A 20825-nucleotide genomic window follows, 5' to 3' on the forward strand; every position below is an offset into this window, starting at 1 on the left:
ATCCAGGGCATGAAGCGCCTGCTTCCTCCTTTCTGGGAAAGGAGAAAAAATTGAATGTAATGGAGCTGTGCCAGGTGGCACAACCTGACATCAAGAGAATAAACAGAGTCCCAGGTGGCTTCGCAACGCTGTGATCTCAGGCTAGCAACAGCAACCTTTTCTGTGTAGGTAAATAACATTCATTTCTGACTAGCCACAAGACTGCTTTCTGAATGGGATCAAATACTGTTGTAACAGCTACTCATCATGGATACTGAAGGTGTACAACATGGCGCAATCACAAACATCAGTAGCAGATGAAGACACTCATACCCAAGCTGCCTAGCGCCAGACCTCATCTACATATTATTACTCCTACAGCTGCAGGATTGCAGAGCATTACTTGAGCACACCTCATCTGTATCAGTGCAAAAGAAGGCAGTGCAGTGCCTCCATCCACCATACTACTGCCAGGTTTTTGGTGAAAATCAACTGGTTATCCAAACTGTAGAACAGCAATCTCTCACTAGGTGCTGCAACATTCGAAGCTGTTTCTGCTAGATCTGGAAGGATAATATGATAGTATCTTAACTGTAAGGACGAAACAGTATAAAACATATATTATAAAATTGCTTATCAAATAAGATAAAAATACCAACACATATGGTACTACCACAACCCCCCTATATGTTACACTCTATGTAGCCAGAGCTCTGGATAGACAGATGCAGCATGAAAACATTGTCCTTGAGACATTTTAGATAACAGGCAACTGTTAAACATCCAGAATTTCTGGCAGTCCACCTCATATCTTTACTGTTCAACAACAAATGCTATGAAAGCAATACAACTCCACTTAAAATAACCTGGCACACTGGCAACTTCTTGGCTCCGGTATGGAATTAATAATTTTGAGGAAGCATGCAAGGCTTGATTTCCAAGACAGGTATCTTCTACTGAATGAATAATTTGAAAAATTATCAAACTTTTACTAACACAAAAGTCTTTCCACCCTTTCTGGTCTTCTCAGTAGCAGCACCTTACAGCCAAGCTCAACTTGGAAAAAAACATGCCCTGCATGTGGCATAATTATGCTAATGCCACATGATGTCATAGTTTTTCCTCACTTCCTACTTCATTGTAAACATGACAGAGCCAGCCTCTTTCCAGTGGTGCCCAGTGGCAGGAATAGAGGCAACGGGCACCAGCTGAAACACAGGAGGTTCCCTCTGAACATCAGTAACAATTCACTGTGAGGGCGACTGAACACTGGCACAGGTTGCCCAAAGAGGCTGTGGAGTCTCTGTCCATGGAGATACCCAAAAGACGCCTGGACACAATCCTGGGCCACTGGTTCTAGGTGGCCTTGCTGGAGCAGGGAATTGGACCAGATGACCTTCAGAGGTTCCTGCCAACCTCAACCCTTCTGTGATCCTGTGATCCCAGTCCCCAAACTATCCCAATGCCTTCCTTTCCCCAATTTGATAGATGTTAATCATCCTTTTTCCCCCTTCAACTTGTCTTGGTATTAACCAAATCAAAGTCATAGCAATTGTACTGAGGTATGTACAAGTTGGAAAGCCAACTTTGTCTGAGATGCAGATAAAATCTTCATGCCTGCAAGCTTGTCTGCTGTTTTCCTGTTTCATAAGCTCGTCTAAACCATTACCATTCAAAAAAACCAGGACCCCATGCAAGCTACATTCATTTGGGTAAGGCTGCAGAAGAAAAGTATGAGGGATTATCAGGTTCAGACTAGTTTAACACTACAGTTCAGTTTCCTAAATTCTCCTGAATACCAACTGGATTGGAATTAATTACTTTCTTGTCTGAACGCTTGTGGCTCTGTACTGCAAAGGGTTTTCAAGCATCTCTGTTGGCAAGTGACCCTTTGTAACCAGTCTTTAGTTTGTAATCTTTTTTACTAAAACAAAACAAAAAAACAACCCATGAGGGCATTTGTACAACAGCTACGTTCACTGAACACAACCAGATCAATCAAGTTGCTGTGTCATTCATGAGCTACGACTTAACTATTTTAGTTGCTGTTACAGATAAAAAGTATTGAAAAATTTGCACTGGATAGTACAATATTACTAATAATACTAACAATAACAGTGAAATGCTTTGAAACATCCTCTGATTCATAAATGGTGGAATCAAGCAGAACTAAGAGGAGGTCAATCAGATTCAAGAAGAGCTCACATGGCACCTGCTACAGAGATGACAATCCAGTCTATTCCAGTCCCATACTCCTACACTTTCATTGGGCTCACAATTCATATTCAAAACTGCATTCCAAATATATTTAGGTCAAACACAGAAGTTAACATATTGCTGTACTTCATTACCTCACACTGTCTACAGAAAGAGTTGTGGTCACATCTTGCATACCACCTGTAATTTCTGCAGTAATACATTTGCAGATCGGATGGCAGAAGGGCCATTTGGTATGATCCACAACATAGCACTAAGGAATTTCTCCTAGTCCCCGCTTCTCTTCTACATACAAGCACCTACTGCAACCACGCAGACCAAGCTACTCACTCTGAAAACAACATGCAGTCATTTTGCACACCAAAAAGAAAAATAAAACAGCCTCCCTTTAATGTCAGCTAGCAGATATTTGCTTTCCATGTTCTGCTGTTAACAATCATCCTGCTCCAGGTTGAAAGCAAAGGAGACAAGGTACAAGGCAGACCTATTAGACAAAAAAAGGGGGGCAGGGGGGGAACGTTTAAAAATAGAAAAACAAAAATCAGCAATCCAAACATCAAGTACAGGCTATTACTGATGCCTGTAATAGCTTTCAGAAAGTCAAATAAACACAGATTACTAGCAAGGAAATCTGAAGTTTATGTAACACACAAAATCTTGAGACTATTACCGAAAGTTATGAAGTGCTCCAAAGACTACGAATGGCCCCCGAGGAAATAATTCTAAAATAATAATAATAAAAAATTAACCAGAAATCACAAATTGCATTTGTTCTGGCATAAGACCTGTATGTTTCTTGGAATTAAATATCTGTCTTTTTATTAAAAACATCCATGTCTGTTCATGCTGGGTTTAAAACATGAACAGAAGACATTTGCTAGATTAACACCCTTGCTATCATGTTTTAACTCTTTAAAGAATCACACAATAAAAAGTTAACATCTGATTCTCATCAGTTCACAATGCAGTCCAAATTTTTTTTCATAAAAAATATTAACTTTGTTCCTCACTCATAATATAAACCAAGATAGAAAGTAAAGAGTTAAAGCTGTTTGGCAGCTGTTACTTTAAACTCCTTTGGGTTTTATAATTTGCAGAGCATGTCAGTTCCTCCACCCTGGAACTTTTTTAAAACACCCAAGCAGAGGAATGTCACAGCATGATCATCTGCCATCAGTACAATAGTCAGAGATATGACACAGCAGAGGACCTCCTCCTCCAAATCTGTCATTGGTAATAAATTATGGTGTAGGCAGGAGCTGACTGAGACCAGACAGGCAGAAAAATCAAAATTAAAGGAGTATGTAGAATTGGACATGACCTATATAGAAGTGATGGGTAAGGCTGAAGAGAGCAGTATGATATCTTAGAGGGAGAAGATATGCAGGGGGGAGGGACAAGGACAGAGCCAAATGGCACTCTACAGTGAAAGGGACAAACAAGTGCAGAAAACCTTCAGCACTCGTATTAAAAAGGAGAGGTTTAAGGCAGTATTCAAGCACACAACACACTGGTTTCTTGTTAAAGGTGCTCAGAAAGTAAAGACCAACACATAGCACTAAAACCCAGCCGCAGTGAAATCCAATCAGAGACAGGTCAGCACTGCAAGACCTGTAGGGCAAGCGCCACATAGCAATCAGAGACTGTCTTTGAAGAGAATACCTAGGACAGAAGCTTTTGCACAATTAAAAAAAAAGAAATGCTTGTAACTCTTCAAACAAATGCCCTTTTTCCCATAAGCTCCTCTCTCCTGCACGTACGGAGAAAGGCTATTCCATCACACAAACACCATGTATCACTACATCAAGCCCCTATATCTAGGCAATACAAACACCCTTAAAGCACAGAATCCCAGGGCAGACAGAGAAGCTAACATTTAAACATAGATAAACTGCTATCCCACCATTCCATAACCTTGCACTAAATTCACTTCCTCGAGAAGCATCCACTTCCATCAACCCCAAGCTGTCAGCAAAAACTAATGAACAGTAAACTACCCTCTGGCTCCTACTCGGTATGGCAGGATAGTAGCTCTGCAGCGGTCCTGAGCATGTCAGCCTTTGGCAAATAAGGGTGGACACATTCTTCGCTTGCCGGTTTAGAACAAGCACCCAAAGCCAGTAAAACACAGATGTGTACCTTTCACGTACGCCTTTATTTTGTTTACCTCTTCCAACTACTTGCATTTTCATATGTACTTTTTTCCTCTATCTTCTTTGCCTTTCCCTACTGCACATCTTACAGTCTTAGAAAGGGTCATGAAGCAGAACTTCTGCTATTTAGCTCCCTGGCAATGGAAAAAGGAAAAAAAATGCAACAATATGACAGGTTACAGCCCAGCAGAACCCCAGCCACAAGCTGGGGCCCTGGTGCACTACTGGTATTTACAGATATATAATAGCCAAGCAAGAAGTTACAGCGGTGGTACTCGGTGCAAGCCCAACATCTGTCTCCTGCAAGTACTGAGAGCAAAACAATGAGACATTTGTTCCAAGCTCACGCAGCAGGGCAAAAACAACTGCCCAGCAGCCACTGTTCTTCTGAACAGAAGCCACGAAGATGATTTCGTGTTTTCATTTTCCCCAGTGAGTTCATAAAACGTTCATTAGGATCATCCTTTTAATTATTGCACAAATCCATACGATCTGGATGCAAAGTTACTCAAAATGAAGCAACAGTTGGGCTGAGATGAACGTGAAGAAGAGGGGCACATTGCTTTATGTTCTGCCACACCAGCCCACGCCCAAGAAGCTGCAGTTTAGGACCCCCCAGCTGGCAGAAAGCCACCACGACATACCTTACAAAGCTGGCTGCAAAGTGTCAAAAAGAATACAAAAGACTGGCCAAACCCACAACAGTTAGTAACCATGAGATACTACCATGGCTGTCAAGCTAACCAAGCCCCCCTCAAGCAGCAGAAACACCCACAGAAACACACTGTTCTAGCTACAGCCCCATTATGCACATCCCTGTGTGCTAGTGAAGGCCAGCGAAATGCTTTACTCCACCTACACATTCAGCATCTCTCTCCAGGAACAACTGAACAATCAAATCCTTCTCAAGCAGTTCTGATGGGGGTTAAGAATCTGGGAGAAGAACAAGACATAAGGATGAGAGTATTTCAGAAGCCGAAATGCAGCTGTATCTCAAGCAACTGGAAGGACGCGTTGAAACACTGCCAAGGTGTCAGGACAGCTAACTCATGAGTAAACACCCCAGTAATACAATCTTCGTAATGCACAGTTGAAAACACTGGTCAGAGGCAAGTTCAGGTGAATCTTACAAAGCATAAAATGTCTCCAGAATCGCCATGAGGATGGACAACCTCCAGAAATCAGCATCAGGAAACAACTAAGTAAGTCTTAGCACAACGTCTCCTTCGTACCCTGGCCCGAGCATCCTCCTTGCTCTAAAGGAACCACGGCAGCATGCTGAGGAGGACCACATTTTCATCTCCTCTGAAAGCCAAGGTGCTCGTGACTGTATGTAGTCGTCACTGGCCACTCCACCAAGGCAAACTGCTGTATCACAGCTGCTGGCAACAGAAGTCCTCTTGTCAAAAATGACAAGCGTTGCAGAAGATTCAGCCACCAGACACATTCAGAATAGACTGATCAGAGTGCTTACAAAACTGTACAAAAAACTCGATGCCAGTGACACATTACGTTATTTAAATATGCATGATTTTGTTTGACACTTTATATTTCTGATACGCAACAGCATATCAGTTCCAAACAGGCAATACTGAGAGTACAGGAGTAGTTAGAAACCAAGAACTGACTACTGGTACCAAAGAGAAGAACCTACCAGTACTGATTTTTCACTAACGTAACTTGCAGAATAAGATAATATTCTGTCACTGTTACCTGTATTAAAAATATCCCGAAATTCCCATTCTCTTGTTACAAGGTATTATGGCTTTAATTGAATGTCTTGCCTTACATCGGGGTAACAGCATCTCAAAAGTATGACACCATTTTTTTTCCTTTGGTCACAAAGCATCAATACAGAATCACATGGGCTCTAGCACAGAGCACCACTGAGTTGGGACAAAGACACAGAAATACACGGAATTCACCGGTTCTGGGTAAATACATCTGATTGAACATCTGGTCAGTTTTTAGGATATCGTAACTACCTCTGGAACCCTACTTATCTTAATACAGATAAAAAGGTATAAAATAGATCAGCTATCCGTTTTAATGCTAAGCATATTTGTGTTTTTAGAAAGGATAATTTTTAATAATATCGAAGGCACTATCACAGACTAAAGGCCGAGTTGTCTTGAGCTACTAGAATGCCAGAAAAAAAATCAAAGTGATATAGGTTTACATAAAAGATTTAAAAGTCTAATATTGAAATCCACTTTTTCTGAGAAAGTTGGAAATTTTAAGAACTCCTGATAATAGCATGCAAATACCATGAAAACTGCAAGAAAAAAGACCAGAAGCCAATGATGCTTAATTAGAGGCTTCAACAGATTGTTTAAAAATCTTGAAAAAAGAAGTACACATAGTCATATACTCAGTTAACTTGCATGCCTTCTATCTGCTAGCAAGGGTTTATTTCAAATCTATTGCCATGAACAAGAAAGAACAAACACATCTGTGTACGTCTGCAAGCCAAAGCTGCTTTGAACAAAGAAAGTGAGCAGAAGAGACGACACAACTTCTGGTGTTATTGAAATAGCCACAGCAATCCAAGGACAAAATGGAAGCCAAGTATCCTGGATAACACATTAATTTTATAGATTAATGACCATTTACAAAGGACTATCACTGTAAGTTGTTCGAAGTACAGAATACCATTCCACGAAGACAGAACTGAAAATGGTGGAAAATGCATTAGTTTTACTGCTGTGAGGTAAGCTTTGATTCATACCATATGGCCTTACAGGACAAGCATGTGTGCACGTCTGCAGACGTGTGCACAAACGCTGAGGTCTCCAACCCGCAACTGTATCCATCCCAGCTTTTTAGCAGAAGTAAGAAGACAGAAGGATTCCAGTACACACTAAATTCATAGTTTCTCAGAGCCATTCAGGAAAGCGAATCACACTGAATCACTATTTTTGTCTCAGAAACCTAGTAATTAACACAAACTGAGATAAATCAAGGCGGGAAGATAATACCTAGCATCAATGCAATACCTAGGTACATTTGTAGTTGTTCTCTTTACAAGGCTTAAAGAAACCACTAAAACCTAACAAAAACAGTCATACTAGTATCTGAAGAATTCATGACAAGGAAAGGAATCAATGGACATACCATTAAGCTCTTTTCTTCTCCCCTATTCTGTTTAATGTGGTACAAAATATACAATATTTCTATTTCACCCTCAGGCAAAGAGATCCAGTGAATGCAATACATGGCTGCGACACAAAATCGTGGGTCATCAGTCTGGGTTTAAAACAAAAAGGCTAAACCAAATATGATACTATGAGCACAGGGAACACTACTTACAAGTTCAACTAGTTATCAGCAGAATTCTCCAAAATCAACACTTCTCTGTGTTGCTTCACACTCTGAATTAAAGTAATTGCTTCTTATGGTATTTTCTGCAATGTAACTGCAGCCAAGTACTGACTTTGTAACAGCGTCTTGGGCTTGAGGTGGTTTATCTTCCTGCTACTTCAGAACATTAAATGAGATTCTGATGTTACTAGCAACGTCAAGCTTGCAAGTATGTTTGAAACACATATTTGTTTACATGGCTACTTTTGCAAACGTAGGTTGTCTTCTGGCACACTGGAAGTTAAAAATTAAGCTCAACTCAATAAGGACAGTGATGGAAAGAGCAAGAGGAAAAGGAAGAAGCTTCTTAGTACTTGTAGCTGGAACCTATCCAAAACTTCATATCCTATACAAGAACTTTAACATGCCATCCTATCACCTTTATGCTTTTTCTTTTTGCCTCTTTTTTTTTTTCTCTCCTTACTTGCATTACACACACACACACACACACGTATATATATATATATTCAGAAACCAAGCTTGCCATCCATTTTGGAGACAAATGGCTGTGCACCTACTTACAAAAAAATACCCTCACATGCGAACATCAGTGTAGCAGGTGGGGGCTGTCTGCCTTCCCGGGAGCCCGACAACAAGTCCAGACTGCTGACACGTTGCCTGCTGCCAGGCAGCTTTCTGGCTTTGCCCTTCACACTCAGTCAAGTGTGACAAAGAAAAGCATGGAACAGCAAGAAAATGGTGACCAAATCTGAAAATTACTTCACAAGGGTCCAGGAAGAAACTGCCATGACCGAATATCAGTAAATTCATTAAACGCTCCCTAATCATTCAAGTAAAAATGGCACAAATTAAGACCCAGTTCTTGCGTGGCCTTGGTTTACTTCCCAGCACTGACCTAGACAGTGTGCCTTCATTCCACTTTGTCTTTAGTCACAGAATCACAGATTCCTGACCTTATCTTCTGCACAGCACAAGTATCATCTTCATCCTGTGACCAGAGAGTAAGCAATGAATGTTTCTTCTCCAAGGAAGATACACCCTTTTACTAATACTAACTTTTACTTTACACTCAAGATGCTTTAAGAATAACTTAGATGCAACTCAGCAAGACAAAGCATTATTCCTTTTGGCAAAGGTATGCATCTCCTTCAAAGACTTTGGGCTCTTCTGAATTTTAACAAGATTTGGAGTAAAGAAGGCTGCACTTCACTGTCTCCACAAAGACACACCAGAAAGCAGCCCTGCAACCCAACACTGTCAGATACTATTTGTTTATAGCCAGCCCCCAGATGTACCAAAGCTCTTTCAAGATGGACTACTTACAGTGTATCATTTCTAGCCGTTAATCTGTATAGCTGCAGACAGAAGGGCATAAAGTAACGGTGAGGCAAAGAAATTTCTGCCCTGTGTCAGCGTCGTGGTCAGGAAACACTGCTGTGCGTCTGCTCTTCCTCGCATTCAATATAGACCTCCTTGGAAATGCTAAAATCACCAGAGTTTTCCAAGGCACAGACATGCAGATTAAACAATATCTGGACTGCAGAAACACCTGAGCGAGTTTGGCCGTAAGTATTTGAGCTTTAATATTTTCGATGACGCAGTTCAGCTAGGGGCAAGGGAAGATGACACTTGATCATTATAAGTGGCTAACTGATGCAATACTTGAATGCATCAGACATTAAAAAGCATCTTTGTTTATATGCAATCATCCATGTTGAACAAAGATTCTCTACTGCTCTGAAGAAACCTACAGGGCTATAACTTATAAGAGTTTCATCTTGAGAGCTTATATAAACTCTTTTTTGATTTTTCTTCACCACAGAAGAATTCATGAAAGTATGGAGTATTCACTTAAAAGCATGCATTAACTTGCACATGGGAATAACCATTACCTTTCTAGGATATCATCACAAAAACTGCTCTACTTTGTTACCTAGCCCCTCACCCCTCAAAACCCAAGCATTTTTCCTGTGCAGAAAGCTGGCTTGTGACATGACACTGCTTCAATCCCCTTTCTAATGACAACATCTGCTGAGAGGGCTCTCTCTCTGCTCTTTTGGCAGCCATAGTAAACCATGTGGAGCTTTTTTTTTTGGGGGGGGGGGTTGTTTTTTTAAAAAGGGAGAATGTTACTGAAAGATTAACTACATGCTAACAGGTAAAATTACTAATCAGAAGGATCTCCAGCAAGATTTTGAGCATAGCTAAAGACTGACAAATAGTTTTTGCTGAGGTAAAGCTTCACAGAGCAGATAGCTATTCATATCTGATCTGAAGAAGGAAGTCCTTATCTAATCAAATGTCTGGAAAAACTAATAGTTTTCAGCAAGAAATTTGGTACATCAGGTGCTCTTCCTTCAACAACTGATTTTTAAAGTACTTTTACTAGCTTAATATTCCAAAGCCTGCTGCGGTTATAACTCAATAGCTTGCAGCAATAAGTACATTTGAAATTCACCCCATCAGAAGCTCTTGCTCCTACTGCTTCAGGCTGCTTGAAGAAAGTGTATTTTTAATTTTCACACAGACTGCTAATAACAATATTCACATCGAGTAAGTTTAATGCCACAGTTACCTCTTAAAAGCTTTAACTGGCAGCATACTAAAGAATGAAATAACTATCCTGTAACAACAAAGGAAATTTTAACTTTTGAAGAAAACAAGCTTCTTCATATTAAAGTTTTAATAGTAGGGAAAAAAGTCACAGTCGTCCCCCCCCCAGGCACTCTGCAAAACAACAAAAATACAGCTCTTATTTCAAACATCTGTGTTGCTGGCTCCTGTAAATCATATAACGTGAACCTTGAGACTGGCTCAAACTTAAGTTATTTGCCAGGACCTCGACTGCAGCATCACACGCTGAAATAAGCTGAGTTGCAAGAATACTCTGGGTACTGGCAGTAAAACTAAAAGAGCAAGTATATTGCTGTGCTTCACTGTGTCTGTCAACATTATTACCACAAGTAGCTTTTTAAACTGCTGTAATATTTGTCCAGGTCAGCATGCTACTCAGCGGGTTTCAGAACTTGCCAGGAGCATAATTCAGAGGGAAGCAAACTGTTGCTCCCACCTTGAGCTGATGCCACCCATTCTGCAAACACAACGCGGCGCCTGGACAAGTTTATGGCCCTGCTGCCCAGCCCTTGGCCGCCTGCGGACCATCAGTCCTGTCTCCAGAGCTCCTGAACCCACTCATTTCCCTAGTAATGCTTGCTCAAACAGAAACAAGAAATGGCCATGAACACTCCCTAGCAGACTTTCCTGCCGGTCTTGTGGCAAAAGCACTCCAGGCCTTTGAAGATATGAGAGGGCCAACACAGGGGCAGAAGGAGGAAGGGTAGGATAAGGAGCGAAAACTTCTTACCTCTCAGCAGACACTCTAATCTAGGAGGCATCAATGCAGAAGTGCAGTAACTAAGCAAAGCAAGGTGATTACCTGGAGGAAAGCAGAATCGCTCTGGCTGACAGCTCAGAGAGGAGTGATCAGACACTAGCAGGCATCAAGCGCTAATTATGCCAAATCGTACATTCACAGCTAGCCGACAGAAGTTACTCTCCCAGAATGCTATGCTAAGTGCCCTGTACTGCCCTCCACACGTCTTTGGCATGTAAATGGGCCAAAGCGCATCGTTCCCTCTTGAGCCATTTGGGATATCCAGAAAGCAAAGCAAAGGTGACTTGGGTACTAACCCACCCGCGACCCTACAACTGGGAGAAACACCCACAAGCACTACATCTCACAGCTCACTTGAGCTGAAACTGTGGATGAAGCTCACCCTTAAACTACCATACAGGTTACAAACTGGAGTACCTGAGCCACGGACAAAAACCTGTCCTGATGGAGACAGAGACGGTCGCAGCTGAAAGCGTTTCAAATCATCTCCCAATACCTAGGTCCAGGTCTGCCAGCATTCACTGCTCTAATGCCATTTTTCTGTCTACTGTAGGCAAATTAGTTTTCCAATAAATATTGCTCTTTCTTTGAGCAATGGGGTGGTATCACATTTTCAGATGACAGCCGTCTCCTTTAAGCAGTAACTTTTAAAACTGTTAACTTGCTGAATGTTGTGCCCTACATCTTAGTTATAGTTCTACAATCTAATCCTGCATCCGTTGGCGCTGCTGAAGCCCTTGTTTTCCCTTATCAGCTCCCCTCAGGCCCTTCCTCCGCAACAGCATTTGTGTAATTCCCCACGAATCTGACGGGGGAAGGGATCCAGGTAAAGACTGAACCGGTGCACACAGGAGTGTTCAGTTGGAACTTCCTCGGTCTGGTTTACCACACTGCTACACAAACGTCAGTAAGAGAAAACAGACAAAGGTAAGAGTAACAATGCAGCTTAATCCAGAATAAATCCACTCTTAGGAATACAAAGCTAATTAAAAACCATGGAAAGAACATGTAGACAAGCCCAGACAACTCTGCAAGCCTCCTTACTTGTTTCTAAATCTTTATTTTTGTTTATTTACTCTTGAGAGTAAAACACTTAGGCTCATAAGTATAATGCTACAAAGGCAAACGGTTTAGAAATGTAAACAGACAATAACTCTTGTTTGAGTCTTGCGAAATGCAAGATAACCCAGCCAGGTAATCCAAAAGCGCGTGCTCCTTCACACAGCTTATGACATGGTATATATCCAGTAGCTCTCAGGCCGAGCCAGAGGGCAACACTGCGCTGACGAAACTTCCAGTTACAGTATCTGTAGGAGGACTGATCTGACTAACTGGGAGTACAAACAGCATTGTCTAGGCTGCCATGCTAGTTGGTGGAGATCCAGGCAGAACGATTCATCTGACCAAACGCACTTACTCTTGGTGATGGGAACTACGCTTGGCTCCATTAGGTGGAAAGATATGATCTCCGTGTCTTAAAGTGACAGTGGATGACTAGCTAAGATGTAGACACTTGCAGACTGCAGACACCTGATTAAGGTGAGATGCCTCCTACCCTGGACGACAATCACGTGTCCCTCGCATGAGAAGTTTTACATTCACATATCAAGTACAGACCTAGAGAGGAGATGTTTGGATCTTAACCTTTCACTTTGTACAACTGTTCACGGTATGGTGGAGAGCAAGAGGGCTGGACAAAACTGCTGATACGTTAATTTACTCCCAGCAGCAGTCCAAATACAGCATTTACCTCAATTTGTGGTTGCTTTATTATCAAGTCTCACAACATGCTTTGAGCAATACTTCTTGCTGTATCAGTATACGCCCTTGCTTATGAAGGGTGAAAGACACCGTTTTTTCAGTAATGGCAATCACAAAGGTGGGATGAAACAAGAGAGAGCTCTCAACATGGCTATCTCCTCTGTTAATTACTGCACGAAGAAGAAAGGCCTCTTTGTTTTCTTTAACAAAGTAGGAGTACCTTACGCCTCTACCGCTTATTTATTTCAGCATTTACTGACTGCCAAGGTAAGCTCCCCTTTCCTGTTAAACACTGCTGTTGTATTACTCACACGTACCACACAGTACAGTAGTGCTCAGGACTTTTGCAGCTAGAACTTAAGAAAACTGAATGCATTTTTCACCTTATTGGATTCAGCTCCTTTGTCATCCCCAAGCCAGAAGGATGCTGACACTTCCCCTTGGCTTCCCCCCACACTCCATTCCCCCCCTGCTAACTGCAGTTACCGCTGTGTCTTCCCAGAGCCTGGTTCCCACAGGGCAGAGCCTGAGGGTGACCCCTACAAGAGCCACCCCCAGCCCAACAAGGCTTATGTGGGGTCCCCTCTACCGTTACAAGCTCTGGCCTCCCCACCTGAAAAACCTCCATTACAGCAGCACAGCAGTTTTCCACGCTGTGGGTTCCGACTCGCAGTGACAGGGAGGCTTCACCTCCTGGTGCGCGAGGTGTACAGATAATGGATAAGGACAGGATTTCACTCCCCAGTACGTCTCCACAGAATGGCCCAGGCAGTGACAGTGCACAGAACTGCAAAAGCTAAGAGCCGAAACGATAAAAAGATAGCTTTGGTGTTGGATTTCCAAGGACTTCTGTGCCCTGCTTGCAGCGGCTGCTTCTATTCAAAACATACTTTATATTCACAGCAGTCGTGTTTAAATATACCCAATCCCCTAAGTAGCGAGGGAGCCATATTTACAGACTATACTGTACACAAATGACTTTTTCCTTCAGATTGTCTCAAGATCTGATGCTCTTCAATCTAGAAGAAAAGTGACATGGGTTTATCTGAGCCAGAACATCGGCATTACACATGAAATGACAATGTAGCTCCTTGTTGAAATACACTTAAATACTACTTTAAAGGGCTCAGACTTGCCAGTGTGTCAGATATGACTCTGTCTTAATATTTTAAAGTGAAAGATTCACTGCATTTATTAAAAGCAACAAAAAATTACAGTATGTTCACATTTTTAGGGCTCTGTATTAATATATACATATCTTTCCAGTTTCCAATAAAACTAAAGATGGTGTTTGTAAAAAGCACGTGTATAATGCTTATTACCCATGCACAACAAGCCAGACACTACATTAACTGGAAACTTAATGTAAACCAGCTTACAGGAAAACGTTTCTGGAATTTCTGATGGGAAAAAAAAAAAGCAGCACTCAGTTCTCCTTGGTATTTCCCAAAACAAAATGTTTTAGTGTATATTATTAGCATGTATTATATTTAAAATTATTAAACTCATTTGTTCTAGTAAATACAACCCTTTACACAGGCTTCTTGCCTCCCTTATTTGTGCTTTCCGACGGGTAAATGGTAAAAACACTGAGACCTGTGGGAGAAACAGGATACTGACAGCGCAGTTCTCTCAGAAGTTGCCTTTCTTCATATCTAAAGGCAGAACTGATATCTACTGGACCAAAGGGAAATTAATCCTACAAAAAATGCAGCTTGTGTAAAGTAATCAGTGCATAGGGTAACAGAAATACTGGAAGTGAACGCTTTGATTTCAAGTTGCGAGCATTTTGCAGAGATTATTTAGTTCGCCTTTGGCTGAATGGAAAAATTACTATCTCCCTAAATTATAAGCTCAAAGTACACAACACAATTCTATTGATCAAATGCACTAGAGTAATTTGAGATATGTGGAAAAGCATCATCATTACCAGGCCATACTGCTATCCAACAGCCAAACTTCAAGCAGGATTGTTAAGACATTCCATTAAAGCTGAACCACCAAGCTGCCAGGTACTATGCATATCTACACCGACACGACCTATGCATCGAGCTTCCTCGCCATGCATTTGCCTCTCAGTTCTCTTCACACACCAAGAACGTGGGTAGTCACTGCCCACAGAATACGAGTCAAAAACTAATTTGAAGTTTGTACTAACAGGAGGCCAAGTGACACTTCTGCTCCTCCATGCACCAAAACCATTTTCTTAAGTTTTCCAACAAACCTAAAAGCACAATCTTCTTCCTCCCCAGCACACAAACACACATACCCAGGCTTCTGCTCAATTAACAAACATATGGTAAAACTGCAATTCACTGCGACCAGAAACCTCTCCTGTACAGAGGGGACTGCTATTTGAAACCATTCACTTGGCCAGAAGCTGGCACAGAAACCAGTCGTCCCTAAAAATTTCATGAACCAGGTTCTAGTCTGAAGCAGTTAAGAGGTGCTGGTGTGAGGTTTAAGGAAAAAAAACCAAAAAGCCAAAAGAGAGGGGGGAGGGAGAAGGTTGTTTTAAGTTGTGCGTTAGTAACACATGGTAATTAACACTGTCTCAAGACACAAGCAGACAAATGACCACAGGGAAAGCTAGCATGTGAATTTGCTGTCGCCCAACAAGTGCATACACACATTATTTAAGGTAAGTTGGACCGCTTACTTCAAGGTATTACAAGCCAAGAGGGTGATCACAAACGTTTAACAGAACACTGCAGTTTTAAACCTTCAGCTCACAAAGGTTACTTGTTTATTTGGCCTTGCTTCTGACAAAGAAATCAGTTACTCGGCATTTGCAGGCATCAGTAGTTCAAAGTAAACATTAAAAAAAAAAAACCAAAAAAAAACTAGTGCTTACCTGGATCTGATAACAGATAAAATCAACGAATACATCATCCTCATTAAGATTTTACAATACTATCTAGTACTAAGTAAACAATTTGCTTCTCCACTAAAATAAAACCTCTTTTATACTGCTTTAGAGCAATTTAGTTCCTACTCTTATGAGTCCATTTGTGGTCTCAACGAAATAAATGTTTGCATTTGAAGGTCATTAGTAATTTGCAGCTGATCGAGAAGAGATAGTGAAGCAGCGTAAGATGAGAGACAGACACTACTTCTGCATCATCTAAACTTTATCATTGTGGCTAGAACTGCAAGCTTGGGAGAAATGGCTTGGAAAAAAAGCCAAAAACTTAAGGGTCTTCTCACAGCCGTTACTGTGCTGTCCAGAAAGGAAGCCTTCACAAAATGTCCAGCTGAAACGGTTGTGACATTAGCTTTCACAATGTCAAGTAACGTAATGGCTGTTTGCAGGCAGGCAGACAGTTCCAAACAGCAGCCCTCCAGCATCAGCCCGCCTGCCCTCCATGCAGCACACAGATGGAGAAGACAATGCAGATTCTGACTGAGTAGCAACAGCTGAACTTCTATTCACCATCACACAAGGAAAAAAAAAAAGTCTCTGCCTGATCTCATTCTCGGATCATGAAGGTGGGATATCCTGCGCATATTCATCTACTAGCAGACTAGTCCTTGAACTGGGTGCAATTTATTACTCATATGTTATTTTATTATTCACAACTTCTTCATTTTGAGCAACTAACGAAATATGAAGACATGAATCAAAACCAATACCCACTGCAGCAGACAAAAGTCGTACTCGACTTCCGCACCACAACATAATATTGTAGGATTTCTCTTAAAAGAGCCTCCCTAGCATCTACAAATAAATCACCCTCATCTACTACTACACAGTAAAGTTTACAAGCAACAAAGAAATTAACACCTTCTCAAATTACACTGATTTTGCTTACATTCTCCCTGGTTAGTGCTACCTCTTCATGTAACTCTTAAATTTCTACTTGCCAAGGCTCCAAAGTTTAAAAGGGATCTGTTCATATGAAAAAAACTCACTTTTTATTTCATCTGTACACATCAGAAAAATCACAAATTCCCAACAGGAATGCAGTTTAAGGGTTGGTTTGTTTTTTTAATTAAAATTTCTGGAATACCCCATAGAACAATTAAAAAAAAACACAAAAAAATCAAAAACGTAATTTAGTCCTCACCTGAAACACTTCTCAGGTTTTAGGTATTTGTGCAAAGTTAAAGAGGTAAAGCCTTACTGATCCTAAAGCGTACCTTCATGGACCTCGCTGCTTGGGCTCTAAGCATCAACAAAGACAACAATGAACAACTCATCTGTGTGAATTTTACCACATTAAAGAAAGTAAGTTACTGAAACTTAGAGGGTACCTCTGTGACCTTCAGAGGCCACAACAAATCTGCATAATGAATCAAATAAGGTAACAGCGTGCTAAAGTCATCCAATTTTCTAAACAGGGTGCTAAATGCAGAGCTTAATTACTGGTACTTTCCATATTCACAAATTCTGCAATCCGACTGGCAGAGCCCAATCTGAAGCTGGGGCCATCCGAACATACGGCTGAGAGCAGCCAATGAGACACACTGCTTGATACAAAGCATCAGTCCTCAACCCTTCCTTAACCAGAATACCAGCTACAAATCCCACCTTCATACAGGTCCAAAACCAAGAACTATTTATTTGATCTGTTAACACAGGCATGGGAAATCTTAACCGAGTCTCATTTAATCTGTCCCACCACGAGGCAGGCTCTCCAACCAGGCTCTTGTAACCTGTTCTACAATAAATACTACAGCTGAAGCACTTACTTGCTGATGGCATCCTCTGGCTTCCTCACCTCCACCTTTATTCCAGTCCCTTGATTTTCACTAGTCTCTTCCCAGCCACAAGAGGAAAGTCAGGGAAAGTCTGCAAGCATCCCTGAACTTTGGCAATGGCCCTTCACCTGTAGCTACAACTATCACCATGGTGCTAAAAGGGCAGAAGGGAAAAACAACTGGTTTAGGTTTTACAACCATTTAGCACTTACTATGCTCAGTATACAAACAAGAACTGTGCCTGGTACCAAAATTATTTTCCCCACAAGATGTTCACACCTGACGATTAGGAACTTATTCAAGGCTACAAGCTGGCATGGCATAAACTTTAAAAACAAAAAAAGGCTCATGGTAAGTAGCTGCTAACTAGTGAACAGAATACACTTCGAGATCAGCTCTCCCTATCCACTTACCAATGTACATGTCCAAAGAGTAAAGACTGGGCTCGTAATGAGACTTTGGAAAATGATGCTATCTATGAAAACTCTGATGTTCTTACACGGATGATAAAATCAGGCCATTCTATTTAAATAGAAATGTTCTCTATCCACTGACACAGCTATTACTTAAATAATCAGCTACCAGGCTTGATGTGGATGTAGCAGCTATAGAGGAAAGTCTTTCCACATACCATGAATTAAGCTTTACAACAGAAGATGAGATCAACAGGGCAGCTGAAAGGCACCAATTCTGCCAGTACTTCACCACTTCGATCACATATACGAAAGAGATTTTCGGTGATACAGAAGTTACAACAGATCTTGATATTACCTTGGTATCTGAAGCGCTAGCTTCAAGGGACGAAGACAGTTCTGCTTTTCTAGCACGCTCATCAATAAACTCAGTAGTCTTGAGCTTACTGGCCTTTGAGTTACAGTTTAACACTTCTTCTTCCAGAACTGCTATCATTTTGTCCCTATAAAAAGGCAGAATCTGACATGACATTTGATGTCAGATTGCCTTGCGTGGTAGGTTTTGCTACAAGATACCAACACCTTTTGAATGCTGTGTATGAGAGCACAGGCCCATCTAGATCTTACTCAGCATACCACAAATACAGCCACGAAAGAAAGCGCTCCCAAAGGTTACTTAGATTTCCCTTCTCGTGGCAAGCATCGCTTACCGATTCTTACCGACACAGGAGACGGGAAAGCTCAGAGCAAACGGGACGTAAGTGTACTCCTCGCGTGGTCTCCTTCCACCGCACCGCAGCGGGACGGTCGCTACCAGCCCACCGCCACGAAGCACCCCTCGCCCAGGTGACCCGTTCCGCCACCGGACAACGCTCCCCGCAAGGCTGACGCCGACCACGGGGCCGACGCGCTTCCTCCCGGCGCCTTCCGCACCCTCGGGTAGACCAGTTTTCCGCTGTCCTACCGTGGCCACCGCCGCCGCAGCACCCCACTGGGCGCCCGGCGGGGGCGGCCGGCGGCGGGGCCGCCCTCCGGGGGGCCAGCGGGGCACCGGGCAGCGTCTCCCCCGCCGAGCTTCCCCCCGGGGCGAGGGCGGGCGGGCAGGTGCACCCGGCCGCCGAGGGCCGCCTCGCCACGGCACCTGTGAGCAGCGGGGCAGGGCAGCACCTCGGCCCGCTCCAGGGGCAGCCCCAGGTACCGGGGGAGCCGCCGCGGCCTCCCGGGGGGGCGCGGGCGGCCCTGCCCGGCCGGGGAAGCTCCTCTCCCCGGCTGCCGAGGGGCGCAGCGGCCGCCGGCGCCGTGACCGGCCCCCGGCCGGCGGGCAGCCCACCGCGCCGAACAAAAGGCCCGGCCGAGGCCCAGAAACGTCCCGGGGCGGCGGGCCGAGCCGAGTCCCGCCGCGCCGCCGGCCCGGGGGGCGAACCCGCAGCCCTGAGGCCCCGCACAGGGCCTGCGGCCGCCGGTGCCCCTCAGCCCGCCTCTCACCGCCCTGCAGCGGGCACGGCGGGGAGGGGGACCGGGGGAGAAGGACGCAATGCAACAGCCCCGGCGGCGCGGAGGGAGGGAGGGAGGGACGGAAGGCGCGGGCAGCACAATGAGGCCAGCGGCAGCCCCGGCTCCTCCCGTTAACAAAAGCTCCCCCGCCGCGGGGCTCGCACCCGCCTCCGCCGCGGGGCTGGGGGGGGCTGGAGCGGGCGGCACCCCCGCTGCGCCCCGCAGCCGGCGGGAGCCGGGAGAGGTCTGGCATATCCCCCCCCACCCCCCGGCTCGCCCAGGTCTGCCGCCGCCCGCACAAAGCGGGCCGGTCCCGCCGCCCTTCCCGCACCGACCTTGAGCCGCCTCGGGCGCCCCTAAGGTTTTGGTCACCGCCTTCCACACGTTGCAGCCCAGCAGGCAGAGGAGAAGCGCCGCCGACCTGCTCATTTCCACCCGCCGCCTGCCGCCGCCGCCAGGGAGGGAATCGCCGCCGGAGCCGCTGCCCGGAGGAGGAGGAGGAGGAGAAAGAGCCGCATCAGGGGCTGGCCCGCTCCGCGCCTCCCTCCATGTTGCCGTGCGCTGCCCCTCCTGCTTTCTCCGCCTGCTCCATTGTCGTCCCGCCGCTGCGCCCCGGCCTCCGCGCCCCGCGCTGCCCCGGCGAGCGGGGGGAGGGAGAGGCGGGCGCGCTCCGCGGCCCCGGCCGCCGGCCCGGCTCTATTCCCCCATGCCCCGCTGGCTCTCCCGCGGGGGCAGCCCGGCTCCGCCGCCCGCTCCTCCGCCCTTCCCGGCGGGACAGCGCCCCCTGCCGGCCCCGCCCCGCCCTCCCGGCCCGCCGCGGGGCGAGGGGCCGCGGGTCCGCAGCGAGCGGCGGCGCCTCCCGGCCGCCCTCACCGGCCCCGCCGCGCCCCCGAGCCCCGCAGGCCGGCTGTCGCCCGGGGACGGCCGCGTGGCCCCGGCGAGCATCCCGCCCGTGCCCCCTGCCCGCCAGGTGCTGCCGCGTTACCTGCCGCGGGGGGCCGGGTCCCGCCCTGCCGCGCCCGCCGCCCTCTCTCTCTCCCCCTCTCTCCCCCCCCCCGCAGCGGCTGCAAAATGGCCTCCTCGGTGGCACGGTCCCCCGCCGCGGCGGCTCGCTCGCCTCCAGCCGCAGCCCGGCGGGAGGGACGAGGGGGAAGGCGGCCGTGGTGGCCTATAACGGCGCGACTGAGGCGAGGCGAGGCGAGTCGCGGGATCCCACGCGGCCCCCCGGCCCGGTCCCCTGCTGCTCGTGTATGGAAAACGTTGGGGTTTTTCAAAGAAGAAATAAAAAGACAACCAAAGACCAAGAAAACACGCATCCATCTGCTGGGTTTTTTTATACAAAACTGTTTAAAAAACGCTTCGCGAAAGGCGAACCCGGGGGCTCCGTGCTGG

At 45.0% G+C, this 20825-nt stretch overlaps 1 protein-coding gene across 2 annotated transcripts in view; it reads right to left on the reverse strand.

Moving 5' to 3' along the window:
* FAM171A1 (family with sequence similarity 171 member A1) overlaps positions 1 to 20102 on the reverse strand; it is a 97599-nt gene extending 77497 nt beyond the window's left edge. For both annotated transcript variants that reach the window (XM_075419427.1, XM_075419426.1), the window contains exon 1: positions 19769 to 20102. In XM_075419427.1, the coding sequence (XP_075275542.1) occupies positions 19769 to 19862 (94 nt within the window). In that variant the 5' untranslated portion in view covers positions 19863 to 20102. The remainder of the gene's footprint in view (positions 1 to 19768) is intronic.
* Between the last annotated feature and the right edge of the window lie 723 nt (positions 20103 to 20825).

Source organism: Opisthocomus hoazin, chromosome 4 (genome assembly GCF_030867145.1).
Source record: "Opisthocomus hoazin isolate bOpiHoa1 chromosome 4, bOpiHoa1.hap1, whole genome shotgun sequence".
NCBI lineage: Eukaryota > Metazoa > Chordata > Aves > Opisthocomiformes > Opisthocomidae > Opisthocomus > Opisthocomus hoazin.